Below are 16,547 nucleotides of genomic sequence, written 5' to 3'. Positions count from 1 at the left end.
TAAAAAACTGTAATTTTTGTGGTGACACTAATCAATATCCCACACTGAATCTCAACAGTACAATTCGGGTGGTAACTGAACACAGCTACAAGTGGTTCACAGATAACAATTTCCAAGTCTAAATCTTGCAAGCAGTCATACAATATAATTTCCAGCTAGCAATGATGATCTGTTGGCAACAGAAGTAGACATTAAAGATCATACACTACTTAAATGATATTCATAGTTTAAAATTCCTTGGGGGACCAGATGGATAGCAGCAGATAAACTCAACAAGAGGCTCAGTTCAGTGTCTTATGCCCCTAGAAGCATATCTCATTATGCTGACCTAAAGACAAGAATCTTAGTTTACTAGCACATTTTCTCTCTGTTGTCTTATGTAATTATCTTCTGAGATAGTGCACCTAAAGTAAATAAAGTGTTTGTTCAGCAGTAAGAATATTATGAAGTAGATACCTGTACATCTTCCAGAAGCCTTTTGAATGTAAATGGATAGATTAAAAATCTACTCACCATGTGGCAGCAGGGGAACACACACACACACACACACACACACACACACACACACACACACACACACAAACAAACAGATTTAACTTTTACAAGCTTTCAGAGCTAGTGGCTCCTCCTCCTGGCAGAAGAGTTGAAGGAGAAGGAAGAGGGGTGAAGGAGGGCTGGAGAGGTTTAGGAAAAGGGCAAGAGGTACAGTTCAACCCTCTTCCTTTCCCTCCTAAAACTTGTAAAAGTTAAATCCTTTTGTGTGTGTTCCTCTGCCACTGCTTGATGAGTATGAGTTTTTATCTATCCATTTACATTATCTTATAAATAATTGATTACTTTCATTGTTATAGAAGCCTTTTAAAGGATCTTTGCCAAAAAACAAAAATTGGTAAAGTGAACTTAAGGTGTACTATGGGGCTCCGTTGCAAGTTGTTGTTGGCAACTGCTGGCAAAATGAATGATGGGAAGAGAACAAGACAAATTGTGAGTCAATTGTCAGTGGACAATCAGAATGATCGTTTTAATTTCCTACAGTTTGTAAATAAAGTTAGCTGGTATTTCCTTCTGTTGGGTTACAATTTAACTACATTGCGTGCCTCAGCGATACAGATGGCCGTACCGTAGGTGCAACCACAACGGAGGGGTATCTGTTGAGAGGCCAGACAAACGTGTGGTTCCTGAAGAGGGGCAGCAGCCTTTTCAGTAGTTGCAGGGGCAACAGTCTGGATGATTGACTGATCTGGCCTTGCAACATTAACCAAAACGGCCTTGCTGTGCTGGTACTGCGAACGGCTGAAAGCAAGGGGAAACTACAGCCGTAATTTTTCCCGAGGACATGCAGCTTTACTGTATGATTAAATGATGATGGCATCCTCTTGGGTAAAATATTCCGGAGGTAAAATAGTCCCCCATTCGGATCTCCGGGCGGGGACTACTCAGGAGGATGTCGTTATCAGGAGAAAGAAAACTGGCGTTCTACGGATCGGAGCGTGGAATGTCAGATCCCTTAATCGGGCAGGTAGGTTAGAAAATTTAAAAAGGGAAATGGATAGGTTAAAGTTAGATATAGTGGGAATTAGTGAAGTTCAGTGGCAGGAGGAACAAGACTTTTGGTCAGGTGAATACAGGGTTATAAACACAAAATCAAATAGGGGTAATGCAGGAGTAGGTTTAATAATGAATAGGAAAATAGGAATGCGGGTAAGCTACTACAAACAGCATAGTGAACGCATTATTGTGGCCAAGATAGATACGAAGCCCACACCTACTACAGTAGTACAAGTTTATATGCCAACTAGCTCTGCAGATGATGAAGAAATTGAAGAAATGTACGATGAAATAAAAGAAATTATTCAGATAGTGAAGGGAGATGAAAATTTAATAGTAATGGGTGACTGGAATTCGAGTGTAGGAGAGAAGGAAACATAGTAGGTGAATATGGATTGGGGCTAAGAAATGAAAGAGGAAGCCACCTAGTAGAATTTTGCACAGAGCACAACTTAATCATAGCTAACACTTGGTTTAAGAATCATGAAAGAAGGTTGTATACGTGGAAGAACCCTGGAGATACTAAAAGGTATCAGATAGATTATATAATGGTAAGACAGAGATTTAGGAACCAGGTTTTAAGTTGTAAGACATTTCCAGGGGCAGATGTGAACTCTGACCACAATCTATTGGTTATGACCTGTAGATTAAAACTGAAGAAACTGCAAAAATGTGGGAAATTAAGGAGATGGGACCTGGATAAACTGAAAGAACCAGAGGTTGTACAGAGTTTCAGAGAGAGCATAAGGGAACAATTGACAGGAATAGGGGAAAGAAATACAGTAGAAGAAGAATGGGTAGCTCTGAGGGATGTAGTAGTGAAGGCAGCAGAGGATAAAGTAGGTACAAAGACGAGGGCTGCTAGAAATCCTTGGGTAACAGAAGAAATATTGAATTTAATTGATGAAAGGAGAAAATATAAAAATGCAGTAAATGAAGCAGGCAAAAAGGAATACAAACGTCTCAAAAATGAGATCGACAGGAAGTGCAAAATGGCTAAACAGGGATGGCTAGAGGACAAATGTAAGGATGTAGAAGCTTATCTCACTAGGGGTAAGATAGATACTGCCTACAGGAAAATTAAAGAGACCTTTGGAGAGAAGAGAACCACGTGTATGAAAATCAAGAGCTCAGATGGCAGCCCAGTTCTAAGCAAAGAAGGGAAGGCAGAAAGGTGGAAGGAGTATATAGAAGGTTTATACAAGGGCGATGTACTTGAGGACAATATTATGGAAATAGAAGAGGATGTAGATGAAGATGAAATGGGAGATACGATACTGCATGAAGAGTTTGACAGAGCACTGAAAGACCTGAGTCGAAACAAGGCCCCCAGAGTAGACAACGTTCCATTAGAACTACTGACGGCCTTGGGAGAGCCAGTCATGACAAAACTCTACCAGCTGGTGAGCAAGATGTATGAGACAGGCGAAATACCCTCAGACTTCAAGAAGAATATAATAATTCCAATCCCAAAGAAAGCAGGTGCTGACAGATGTGAAAATTACCGAACTATCAGTTTAATAAGCCACGGCTGCAAAATACTAACGCGAATTCTTTACAGACGAATGGAAAAACTGGTAGATGCAGACCTCGGGGAGGATCAGTTTGGATTCCGTCGAAATGTTGGAACACGTGAGGCAATACTGACCTTACGACTTATCTTAGAAGAAAGATTAAGAAAAGGCAAACCTACGTTTCTAGCATTTGTAGACTTAGAGAAAGCTTTTGACAATGTTGACTGGAATACTCTTTTTCAAATTCTAAAGGTGTCAGGGGTAAAATACAGGGAGCGAAAGGCTATTTATAATTTGTACAGAAACCAGATGGCAGTAATAAGAGTCGAGGGGCATGAAAGGGAAGCAGTGGTTGGGAAAGGAGTGAGACAGGGTTGTAGCCTCTCCCCGATGTTATTCAATCTGTATATTGAGCAAGCAGTAAAGGAAACAAAAGAAAAATTTGGAGTAAGTATTAAAATTCATGGAGACGAAGTAAAAACTTTGAGGTTCGCCGATGACATTGTAATTCTGTCAGAGACGGCAAAGGACTTGGAAGAGCAGTTGAACGGAATGGACAGTGTCTTGAAAGGAGGATATAAGATGAACATTAACAAAAGCAAAACGAGGATAATGGAATGTAGTCAAATTAAATCGGGTGATGCTGAGGGAATTAGATTAGGAAATGAGACACTTAAAGTAGTAAAGGAGTTTTGCTATTTAGGAAGTAAAATAACTGATATTGGTCGAAGTAGAGAGGATATAAAATGTAGACTGGCAATGGCAAGGAAAGCGTTTCTGAAGAAGAGAAATTTGTTAACATCGAATATAGATTTATGTATCAGGAAGTCGTTTCTGAAAGTATTTGTTTGGAGTGTAGCCATGTATGGAAGTGAAACATGGACGATAACTAGTTTGGACAAGAAGAGAATAGAAGCTTTCGAAATGTGGTCCTACAGAAGAATACTGAAGATAAGGTGGATAGATCACGTAACTAATGAGGAGGTATTGAATAGGATTGGGGAGAAGAGAAGTTTGTGGCACAACTTGACTAGAAGAAGGGATCGGTTGGCAGGACATGTTTTGAGGCATCAAGGGATCACAAATTTAGCATTGGAGGGCAGCGTGGAGGGTAAAAATCATAGAGGGAGACCGAGAGATGAATACACTAAGCAGATTCAGAAGGATGGAGGTTGCAGTAGGTACTGGAAGATGAAGCAGCTTGCACAGGATAGAGTAGCATGGAGAGCTGCATCAAACCAGTCTCAGGACTGAAGACAACAACAACAGGCAGAATTTTGGCATAATCAGCAATAAGACATAAAACTAGATTACTGCAATGACAAACATTATACCTCAAGTTATGGTACATTCAGTCTATTACAGTGACCATATTTGTATCGTGGAATTCACTGGCTTCGCCAGCTCACAACTGACTTGTCACCTTCCAACCAAACCTACGTCTCAGGCTACACTATAGGTCAGTCAGCACATTTAGTTTTCTTCCTACTCTCCATATCAGACACAAATAAATTTGCATACTCTGCCAAAAGACGACAGTAGATCCAGCTACTCTCATTGGCTTCTGTATACTATCATCCGATTGGCTACAACCGACAGAAACAAACTGCCAACGGCAGTTTGCAGCGGAAGATTCTGGTACACTTTAAGTGCACTCCAGTTTTAAAAATCAGTTTCTGCTAAAGTGACAACAAACGCAAGGTCATTCCACATCGCTTAAGGTTCTCTTCCTCGATGAGATGCAGGAAACATGATGGGCGGGTAGGTATATGAATGAATGAACATTAGTAGTAGTATTTCCAAATTCCACTACAAGGAAACACTGCTGAATCCAATGCCACATTATGTATTTGATAATACTTACTCGCACAGTCAATCAACAAAGATGGCATGATTGTACATACCCACGACTATGGGCATTTCACCAGATCACTCCACAAAAACTTCTGCTACTCTTTCACAAACTAATTAAAGCATTTTCTGACTGCAGAAGAGAACCTCTCAGAAATTTTATCTGTCTTGCATCTAGAATTTCCCCAAATGGTGGAAAATTTGTCAACAAGTTACCAGAGCACATTAAATGTCATGTAGATAATGCGGTAAAGTTCAAGGCTGAGGTATAGAACTATCTGTTGGACAACACTTCACTTCACTTCACTTCACCTCCATTGAAGAGTATCTTCACAGAAACTATTAAATTTAATGTTTTATGTATTTTTTCATAATCAGAATTAGAACTGTAATCCTAGTAATTTTTAATAATTGACATAAAGTCATCAAGTAAAACAAAAGTGGTTCTGGCGTACCACAAGGTAGTGTTCCAGGCCCTTTACCGTTCCTTATCTATATGAACAATTTAGGAGACAACTTGAGCAGCCACCTTAGGTTGTTTGCAGATGACGCTGTTGTCTATTGTTTGGTAGTCATCAGAAGATCAAAACAAATTGCAAAATGATTTAGAAAAGATATCTGTATGGCGCAACAACTAGCAATATACCCTAAACCACAAAAAATTGTGAGGTCATCCACGAGTGCTAAAACGAATCTGTTAAACTTTGGTTACATGATAAATCAGTCAAATCTAAAGACCGTAAATTAGAATAAATCTAAAGACCATAAATTAGAATAAATACCCAGGAATTACAATTACGAACAACTTAAACTGGAAGGAACACACAGAAAATGTTGTGGTGAAGGCTAATCAAAGACCTTTTTTTTTTTTTTTTTTTTTTTTTTTTTTTTTTTTTTTTTTTTTTGTGGGACACTTAGAAAATGTAACAGACCTACTGAAGAGACTGCCTACACTACACTTGTCAGTCCTCTTTTAGAATACTGCTGCACAGTGTGGGATCCTTACTAGATAGGATTGCTGGAGTACATTGAGAAAGTTCAAAGAAGGGCAGCATATTTAATATTATCATGAAACGGAGAAGAAAATGCCATTGAAATAGTGCAGGATTTGGCGTGGACATCATTAAAACAAAGGCATTTTCGGTTGCAGCAGAATCTTCTCACAAACTTTCAATCACCAACTTTCTCCTCCAAATGCGAAAGTATGGTGTTGACACTGACCTACATAGGGAGAAATTATAATCATAATTCAGTACGGGAAATCAGAGCCCGCACAGAAAGATATAGGTGTTTGTTTTTTCTGCACACTGTACGAGTTTGGAATAGTAGATAATTATTGTGAATGTGGTTCGATGAACCCTCTGCCAGGCACTTAAATGTGATTCGTAGAATATCCATGTAGACGTAGGTATCAGCCACTGTAGTATCCATGAAATAGGACTAACATAATTCAGTGTTGTAGTCTCTACTGCTTGTCCTGGTTAACACCACTGCAGCAAGCCCAAGCCATTCAATAGGTGACAAAGTATTGCTTTCAGGAAGACATATTCATGTAATTTCATATTTTTATTCAAGGTGTTAAATGGGTTACACTGTAGAGAAAGCTATAAAGGTTATGACTGTCAACTTACAATCACCTGGTGTTATGAGATGCAGCACATTACAGCTATGCTAAAAGATGTTCAGAGCTAACAGTGATACAGGAGTTGGGGGAGTGGTGGACTACCACTGGAAAACAAATAACACATGAGAAAATATAATCTACAATTAGGAACAGTTGTTATGTGGGAGCAATGCTTTAAATAGCAATGGAACTCTAGGTATCAAATACCAAACATACTTTGAGTCTACAACAGAGACCATTCTAACTGTAAGTAGCTACATAGTTTTCAAATAATTGTGTCCATTCAAACTAGAGCAGTAGTTACCTTTGTAAATGGCCGAAATTGTCATAGTGGGTTTTATAAATAAGTAGTTTTACAGGTCTTGTCCTCTAAAATATGTTTGAAATGGAAGAATACAAACACTTTCATGTATGATTGTCTTCTTCTTTTCTTTCATAAGACAACTGTTTGGCTACTACCAGCAAATAAATGCAAAAGAAACAACAAGAATATGCTAATCTAATATTTCAATTTCACTGCATTTATTGTCTTTTAAGAAATGCAAACTATTAATCTTCAACTGTGTACTGTCAAATATCTGTGGTGTTTTATAGCAACATACAATGAGTGTTTCAAATTCCATTACACGTGCTGGAGAAACACTTTCTTCTCTTGCTACTGTCTACCAAAAATATATAACAAATGCAATCTATATAGTGACCTCCTCTTTCCTAACCATCCATGGAAACTCCATGTTGTAATATCAACAATATTAGAAAATGGTAGATACAATGGTTGCAACATTTTATATTGGATGACTACCAACCAGCTGCCCACCAGAATGAACGGCCACAGCCAGAGTGTGGCCAAGAGCAAAGTAGGGCAAATTGTAGCACAACATGCAGCTGAACATAACAGGCTTGATTTCAATGGCTGTTTCACAACCTGGGCGCCATTTGGATCCTCTGTCCCCACCAGCTTTTCTGAACTGTGCAGATGGGAGTTATCCATACAACATGTTCTCCACTCCCACTTAAAGGTTCCCACCCCCTCATCCTTTGACCTCCTCCCTTTTCACTTTCCCTCAGTGTCTTTGTGTGCTGCCCTCTGCCAATGTCCTGCCCGTCCTTTCTCATCCCATGTTCCTCTCCCCATTCCCCCCTCCCCACGACACTGTGCCTAGTAATCTCTAGTCCCTGCACACCTCACCAGACAGCACTCTTATCTTCCCTCACCCATACCCTGCCACCCGTCTCCCTTTCCAAGCCCATTACAGATTGCTATTCATGTGACAGTCGCTTTTGCACTGGTAGCTGCTGGTGGTAGCAGTCGTGTGTGTGAGAGGTATGATTGCTTGAGTGAATGTGTGCGTCCTCCCTGAAGAAAGCTTTGGTTGAAAGCTATAATGTGTAACAGCCTTTCTGTTATGTCTGTCTGCAACTCAATGGATCATTTTTATGATGAACTGAAATCTAGGCTATAACTTCTTCTTAAAATGTTTCTGCTAATGCAGGTTGCTCACAAAGTTCTTCAAACCTTTTCTTTACTCCGGCAGTCCATCAACTTGTAGTCTTCTCAGATTCACCTTATCCTTCACGAGGTTTCTCCATCTTCTATCAGTTTTCTTCCATATTCTGTCCATTCTAGAGCCCTTCTTTCTAGTCTTTTTTCCCATTCTTTTAATGTGCCAAAATCATTTCAGCCTGTTTCTCTGCATAGTTTCTTTCATACGACTGATCTGAAGTGTGTTATGTATTGTTCAATTTTTTTATCTTGTCCCTTCTCGTCTTGCCCAGGATCCTTAGTAAAAAGCACATCTCTGTTACTTGTATTCTACACTCTTTCTTTGTCCAGGCCCAACATTCTGACCGATGGGTTAAAACTGGTGACAATAAGATTTGTAAAGTAATCAAAATAAAATCCTCCAGGCCATAACTGAACAGGGTACGGAATGTAATACATAGTCAGTGGGGCACAAAATCAGTATTATCAATCAGCCTCCATCCTTGAGAAATATCCATTATATGCAAAAATCTCCTTTATCTCATGAGTAACAATAATGCATTCACATATATATGCCTACGTGTTTTCGCATTCCATCTTAGATTTTCCATAGACAAATTTAGTTTCTATATAGGGCTTAAGCTTGATTTTGCAAATTGATAGTAATGTTGAAATTACATAATATTACTCACACAATTACCATCTCAAAGCCAACAATAATATATACTGTGTTCAAAGCTAATTGCTTGCTATTATACAGTGATTACTTCATGTATTGCTTCACTCAGTAGTAATGTTATTTCATCACAGCTTGTAGAGCAGGAAATGCATTTGTATTACATTCAGTTGTCCAGATCTATACAAGTGCATATAATGTCCAAGTTAAAGATGGAGTGGAAATAACCAGACTATGGAATGACAACAGGTCATGTAGCATAAGATAGAGGAAAGTATTTTTCTCCCTCTGAACCACCAAGACTGGAATGGACTATAAAAATTATTCTATGTAATGACACAAAATAAAATAAATGTGGAGGCCTATTAGACTGAAATTATTCAGTGTAAAAAATGTCAATGCTCAACCACATGATTTTTCAGTTTTACCTAGTCCAAATTACAGTTAATGAATGCTTGTGAAATGAACTCTAAACCAGAACTATATAAAGTATATAAAAAAAGTTAGGCCTAGTAATATGGAGTGTTGTTAATTTAATTAAACAAAATTTACAACAGTCCACTACATCCACATTTCATAATGTTTCAATAGCTGGCAAAACAATAAAAAAATAGCGGACAGAAAAACTTGGAAGATTCAATTGCAGTGATAATTGTGACCAACAGTGCTTTATTACAATCTATTCTACTTTATATCATTTCATAAACTTTATGTATGGTGTCACACACAAATAATCTGAAAATAAATAAGTGCAAACAAATTGAAATGTTATTCATCTCTTCTTCCATGTAAATTTTTTCCTAGCTTTTTCTTGGCCAGGTTTCTTCCTTTCACGACGCCTGTAGTCCCTTGTTAACAGTCCAGCTAGACGCATTTTTTCTAGCATTTCTTCGTCTACAAAACTGCGTAGCCCCCATGCTATGCCCCACCTTATTGCTCCTGCCTGTCCAGAAGGTCCTCCTCCAGTTACAACAGCTTCTACGTCCACTTTATTAAGCATTCCAGTGAAAATAAGGGGGAAAAGAAGCTGTTCGCGTTCTTGAGTCAGTCTGAAATAATTAATATCGCAACCATTAACTTGAAACTTCCCTTCACCTGGATATCTTATCGTGACTTCGCCTCTTGAAGATTTGCGTAAGCACTGTTTAACAGTTACAAACTGCTTTCCATCTTCACCTAATTCGGGTTTCGGTATTTCATAATTCCTTGTCTGCATTATCAATGGTTTTCGATACTGGAGAATAAAGTCCTTTTTTAGAAATGAGTATGGATGTTTTAGTAGTCTATCCATTGCAAGTAATAAACTGTTATATTCTGTGTCATGTAAACGTTCAACAAGTAGTTTTTCTAGGCTCTCTTTCGGCAGCCACTCTGTTCCTGTAACGTCCAAAGCTTGATCACTTTCTGGTTTAAGATGTTTACGTATCATCCTGTCCTCGTGTTTATTCAAGTAATCCAGATTGCTTACAATATCATGGAGCAAACCAAAATAATTTGGCTTTCCAGTATAGAACAGAAAGTGATATGGACGCCCAGTTTCGTCAAATTCTGCTGCTTTTTTCTGAGGAAAAACTTCTTCTGGAGGTTTCATAATGGGTCTTGCTTTTGGGTCGAATAATCCTGATGGAAATAGATAATGAATAGCATTATCAATGTCCTCTTGTGTAAATGTATCCGGATCTTCACCCATCATGTTAGCCAAATGCCGTTTACCTAATTTAAATTCGTGTTCTTGTTGTTTCATGAACTCATCATGTTTTCGAGCTCTTTCCAAGTATGCTTTCATAGCTTTGCTGATTTTTTCTTTCTTTTGTATATCTGGAGAACCAGTTGCACTTAATGTTTTCATGTCTGTACTATATAATATTGCGCTGCTCACGCTATAAATTTTTACACAACACACACATTCCTGCTTGACATAAATAGGCACGATTCCATGCCACAATCTACGTAAAGCCGATGCTTGACGCACTGCAAACGGATTCATGTTTTCACTGACAAAAGTTTTGTGTTTTTTTGTTAAATGGAAGCACTAGAAGGTCTCACACCACTAAACCGCAGCATACTACACTGGGAACACATTATCTTTTTTCTGCAGTTGCATTCAAATATTTACGCTTACCGCCGTACTCACAGCTACATGCGTATAACAAACATCTTAACCCGATTTTGCCTGAGAAGTTAAATCCAAAACAAGGGTAACAGTAGATAATACACTCACCTTCTTCTTTATCGAAGTAAAACATTTACGTCAAGGATGATCGAATTTCCAGAGATCTTTTGCATGCGATCAGTGTAGCGCCTGTCAAGTGAAGGGGTCCAGTTGACATGTGTATTCTGTTGTTGGGAAGGTGTAGCAAATGTATAACTTTACCGATCCGTCACTGTTACCAGATATTTCCTGCAATGCAATATGCAGTGAAGGTTATGAAGTAACTAATTTAACATCATCAAATGCTCAGGAAAGGCGAAGAGGCTTTATGGTTTATAATGCTGTAAAACCACCGGTTGAAATAACTTTGCAGTTGATATGTAAAATTAATTTGAGTCATATTTGTATCTGGCCGACAGTCGGCAATCAAAAGTCGTGTGGGTTTGAAATAGAGATAAAAGACGGCTATGGAAAAGGAGTCGATGGATTTGTTACAACAGGAAAGCGCAGCTTCGGCGAAGAACCTGGCATCGTGTTTTTTAGAAGGGACTGTCGTGATAATGAATTATCAGTTCCAGCGCAGTTTGTTAAACAACCTTTCATAAACAAACAGAACGCACTTTCCAATTCAGACTGCTTGAAAATCAAGATTTATAAAACGTATAACTCATCTCTTGCAGCATTGGGACGCATTGAAGTGTGGGGAACGGTCAGCGGTTCGTGTAGTCAGTCGACAAAAGAAACAGTCAGGAAATTATATAGCAAACGGACAGAAAGGAAAATTACCGAAATTTCAAGAAGTAGTGTGAATTTGTGCAAATTACAAGGCGAAAAACTTCACGCAGTCCCTGCAGACGCAAGTGGATTAATCATACCAGACGATTTTAAGGACGCAATTACGTTAGATATAATGAGTGTTCCAATGATTTTACCAAGTGGAAAAGTTGTCGATCAGAGCACACTAGAAAAGCATGAAATGCATGAAGCCAGATGGGGCCGCCCACCAAGTGACCCTTTCACTGGTAAACTGTTTTCCAATAACAGTCATCCAGTTTTAGCTCCAGCATTAAAAGCAAGAATTGACAAATTTCTTATAGATAATGCACATTGCCAGGAACTGTTTACAGTAGCCCGTACCAGTGGAAGACGGGAGACACACAGTTTAAGTCAAAGTGCATGTGCAGTTACTAACAAGGACACTGTTGCAGTTTCAGCAGTCAACACTGCTGCTGTTTATTTACCAACCAGTTCTGATGATGCCACCTTTAAGGTCTGTTCTGAAAAATCTGATAGCAGCAAACATAATAAAACTGATAGGACTACCAACAACAGATCTATCACCGTTTGCAGTGAAAATTTTTTAAAAACACAAAAAAATAATGAGGAGGCGCAGAAGAAGGGGGAAGGAAAAGGAAGTGTGTCATTTGATGAGATTTTGGAATCAAAATTAAATGTAGCTGTGAAATTAGCATTAGCAAATCGTCCATCATTTGTAAATTGTGATAAGCCTGCGAAACATACAAAAACTGCATGCAGTGATTGTGATGGAAACCAGCTTCTATACGTTTTGTCTTGTAAGCATTTGTTTTGCAGGCACTGTCTTTTTAAAAAAGCAGCACAAAAAACTATGATATGCTCTGTTTGCAAATTTCGTTACACACATACTGATCCAAGCAGATATCATGTAACATGACCTGTTTATTTTGTTATTAAATTTGTATTCATGAATTACAGCATTTCTTTTCTGCCAGTATGATGATAATTTAACCTTTGATATTTTGCTTGAATCTCGAGGTAAGTGATGTTTAGTGTTTAATGTGTAGTTGTGTAATAGATTATGCGAAATTAAATATTTACTACTTGGTTGAAAGTACACAAATTGCATAGCTGTGTAAATGATGTTAAGATTTGTCTTCCACATTTAACAGTGTTATTTTTGTCCTGCAAATGTACTGTTGTGCTTAGCTACAAATTGTTTTTCTTTTTTTTTTTTTTTTTGTTGTGAACCCTTGTATGATTAAGGAATTTTTGGGATGGGAAACTGCAGTAAAACATTAGCAGAGAGAAGGAACTATATCAAATGATTGTGAATGCTTCATGAAATACAATGTGTAATTGCTAAGTCTATTTGTAATCCATGTGCCATTATGTCGTACTCCGTGGGACTGGTTGTGGTCCATAACCATGATGTATCCCAGGACAGAAAGATGTTCAGTGTTGTTTGTAATATCATCTTTCATTTTTTACTGCAGATCTAGATTTAAGCTAACAGTGCCACTATCATCAGCGTTCTATAGGAAGTTACGTAGACTCAACATAATTATAACAACATACATTCCAATATAACTTAGACATGTAAAAGCATTAGTTGGACTTTCTGCCCATGCAGCATTAGTTGCCATATGCTATATGATTTAATCTGATCATCACGTTATATGGCTTCAAGCTAACTGATTATTCTCTATAAATAATTTCTATGATTTTGCATGAACTAGTTTTTCACATTGGTAATTGGGCAATGGCAAGGAGGATTTCAAAATGTTATTATGTAAGTAAGTCTGTACATATTAACAAAATATATAACAAAATTGCAACTTGTTACAAAAACTTGCATGGTAGCTGCTACTCCAAACAAATTTGTGAATTGTAATTGTTATATGCAGAACTTGAGAAGCTTTTGATTTCTCCCAGACTGTATCCATCACAATAGCTGGTAATTTACTTCTGAATCCATCAGATAAATGTAAAAACCATAATCAGTTAAGCATCTGATTGTGTTGGTTAAATGATAGCAATAGAGCATCCCCATACAAACACTTGGCACTTCAACACTCCAAGGAATATTCCAAAAAACCACAACTTGATCCCACAGTACTGAGAAAATGAGGCTATTGCACAAACTAACTTCAAATTAACAAAGACTTACAAGCACTTTCAATACTGGTGTTATACATGTAAGTAATTTTGGTTGAGAGCTGTTTACCAATTGCAGCATGCACCTAAACTGCTCGGGTAAAACAACACTAGGCACCATTTTAAATGCAGCACTTATGGAAGAAAATGACAAAACTCCACATTCAGACTCGTTTCTCCTCAGCTCTCCGTCTAAAGACCTAGTTGCCCCACCCTCTCCCAAAATTGTCACTGTATGTCACAACAAGCAGTACTTCATCATCCTGCACCCCTACACTCCCCCACCCCAGCCTCCTCCTTACTCCCACCACCCAGAATGTGTTTCCCATCGTGCTCTGTTGCTTCTCGCTGTGTGGCCTTGGCAGCCAGAGACAGTAGTCCTGTGTGTGTGAGTTGCGTTTGTGTGAATGTGTCTACACATATGTTTTGTCTAATTCAGAAGGAGGCTTTTTGGCCAATACTTACTTGTTTAGCAGTTTTTTTGTTGTGCTTGTTTGTGACTCAGCAGCTCCACTATATGGCAAGTAGTAATCTACTTTTTTCATAATATTGTCACTATTCCATCCTGGATTATCCATTATATGCTGACAAATAAGAGCTTCAGCTTGTAGCCATGTTTACTACATAATTTATAATGTGAATGCAAAGTGACTCATTCCACATCATTATGATTTGTTGTGCAGAATTATCTGTGGAACAAGAAACTAACTAGAAGAAGTTGACATTTTTAAAATCTTGGAATTATGCTTAATAGACTGAATTGGGAGGTGCATACCACAGAACTGCTGAAGTACCCAAACAAAGCTCTGTGTGCAATGCAAAAGTTGTCAGACATAGGTGATTTAAAAATGAAACAGCTGGAATATTATGCATGCTTTCATTCTATAAAGCCTTTTTTTTTTTTTTTTTTTTTTTTTTTTTTGGGGGGGGGGGGGGGTAACTCATCAATTGAAACTAACAGTTTTTTGGGTGCAAAAATGTGTAATAAGAGTTATTTATGGTGTGAACTCAAGATCATGCTGCAGTGGCAATAAAAAGTTTAACTACTAATACAGTTCAGTTTAAGTGGAGCCTAAAGGACTTTTTGGTGGTGAGGTCATTATACTCCACAGATGAATTTCTTAGTAGAACCTACTGATGTTTATATTTTACTTAAAATATCAAATAATGCAAATATTAATACCATCTGATTTGTGTAAAAATTAAATTCAATAATGTTATTATTGTAAGTAAATGTCCTAAAATGAATTTTCCATTGGATGATGCATTGCTGATGCTAGCCTAAGAATTATCGTATACACCCAAGTGTGTTGAACATTTGCGCGTTTTATGACATGTTATTTATTACCTTTTAATTAAAACAATATAACATAGTTTCCTTTTAAATCAAAAAATGTTTTAAGATTTTTTTTTTTTTAAATACTTATTCCATATCCACTCGCAGGTTCAAATCCTGTCTCGGGCATGTGTGTGTAATGTCCTTAGGTTAGTTAGGTTTAAGTACTTCTAAGTTCTAGGGGACTGATGGCCAATGAAGTTAAGTCCCATAGTGCTCAGAGTCATTTGAACCATTTTTGACCATTTCACGAGGGATCTGTGGAAGGTACATAGGCATATTTGTTTTTATGACTTGTTTTATGATGATTGGGGATCTTCTCAAAATGGATTTATTGAAACGAAAGTACATCTGATCTGGAAGTGATTGGAAATTTATGTAAGGAGAGAGGGGTGGGGAAATCATACAACACATTAGATTAAAAGGGTCATAGTATGGAACAATATACTGAAATGTGGAGTAGAGATTATGTACTATGAATGACTTGTTTGTTGTAGAGTTAGCACCTTACAGGGAATATGAAAAAAATGTATTTGTGGCAGTGACATTCACTTTTATCCCATCTACCTTCAAAATCCAAAAATTTTATTATTTCAGATTATTGTAATGTAAATTTTCTAAATGAGAGCCTTAGTAAAGTAGATTTAGAACACGTAGTAGCATCTTTTATCTTCATGTTAGCAGTAGATTTTTCTGTCTAGAGTTACTGATAACTTTCAAAATTTGATTGGGAATATGTTTAATTTTATAGGTAAGTGAAGAGTAAACAATATCAGTATACATCAATTGTTAATGACCTTTCTGACCATGATGATCAATTGCTTATGAACACCAAAATTTTTGGAAATATTTTACGGCAATAAATAAATGAAACACTTAGAAATTTCAACAACAGACTGCAAGATAGATACTGGAGTCCAGTTTTCTACGAAACAGCTGCAAATAAAAAGTATAGTACATTCTTAAATGGATTCATGTTTGTTCTTTAGTCAGTTGATAGCTTCAAAGCTACCTTTTCCAGAATAGTAGTAGTAGTAGTAGTAGTAGTAGTAGTAGTAATTAGAAACAATGATATGAGCAATGACAAGAAGACATGGCTCACTGCAGGATTAAAAATATCCTGCTGAATAAGAATATGGTATCTCAGAACGTGTAATGACCCTAAGAAATGGCATCACTACAAACTATACTGTAGCTCACTAAAAAAGTAGTAAATTAGCTTTAGAGTATGTACAGAAAAATTGAAATTTAGAACTCAAAAAACCAAGGAAAGCATTTGGAATGTGATAAAGAGGAAAACTGGAGGAAAACAGGGAACATGAAATGCATAGAAATTGAACCCAGTCGTAGTACTGTAAAGCAACCTGAAATTGTTGCAGAAATCATGAACAAAGATTTTTTGACTGTCGCTGTGAAGGCAAGCTGTAAATGACCCATGGATGACGCAGTG

General features: G+C 37.5%; 3 protein-coding genes across 3 annotated transcripts in view; 1 reads left to right on the top strand and 2 right to left on the bottom strand.

Annotated features, from left to right (window-relative positions):
• LOC126354556 (golgin subfamily A member 6-like protein 6) overlaps window positions 1-11,007 on the bottom strand; it is an 86,658-nt gene extending 75,651 nt beyond the window's left edge. Inside the window, exon 1 of the mRNA XM_050004298.1 lies at window positions 10,918-11,007. The gene's annotated coding sequence lies outside the window, so the exon portion shown is untranslated. The remainder of the gene's footprint in view (window positions 1-10,917) is intronic.
• On the bottom strand, window positions 9,348-10,910 carry LOC126354555 (28S ribosomal protein S9, mitochondrial). The gene has a single exon (XM_050004297.1). The coding sequence runs from the start codon at window positions 10,681-10,683 to the stop codon at window positions 9,469-9,471; it is 1,215 nt and encodes a 404-aa protein (XP_049860254.1). The 5' UTR covers window positions 10,684-10,910; the 3' UTR covers window positions 9,348-9,468.
• Window positions 10,921-12,576, top strand: LOC126354554 (RING finger protein 37-like). The gene has a single exon (XM_050004296.1). The coding sequence runs from the start codon at window positions 11,057-11,059 to the stop codon at window positions 12,539-12,541; it is 1,485 nt and encodes a 494-aa protein (XP_049860253.1). The 5' UTR covers window positions 10,921-11,056; the 3' UTR covers window positions 12,542-12,576.
• The last annotated feature ends 3,971 nt before the right edge of the window (window positions 12,577-16,547 follow it).

This window comes from Schistocerca gregaria, chromosome 3 (genome assembly GCF_023897955.1).
Source record: "Schistocerca gregaria isolate iqSchGreg1 chromosome 3, iqSchGreg1.2, whole genome shotgun sequence".
NCBI lineage: Eukaryota > Metazoa > Arthropoda > Insecta > Orthoptera > Acrididae > Schistocerca > Schistocerca gregaria.
The sequence above is the reverse complement of the archived record's forward strand: the minus strand, read 5'-3'. Positions and strand labels throughout refer to the sequence as shown.

Coding starts and splice junctions, on each gene's coding strand:
- LOC126354555 (XM_050004297.1), bottom strand. CDS start 10,683: ATGAATCCGTTTGCAGTGCGTCAAGCATCGGCTTTACGTAGATTGTGG.
- LOC126354554 (XM_050004296.1), top strand. CDS start 11,057: ATGTATAACTTTACCGATCCGTCACTGTTACCAGATATTTCCTGCAAT.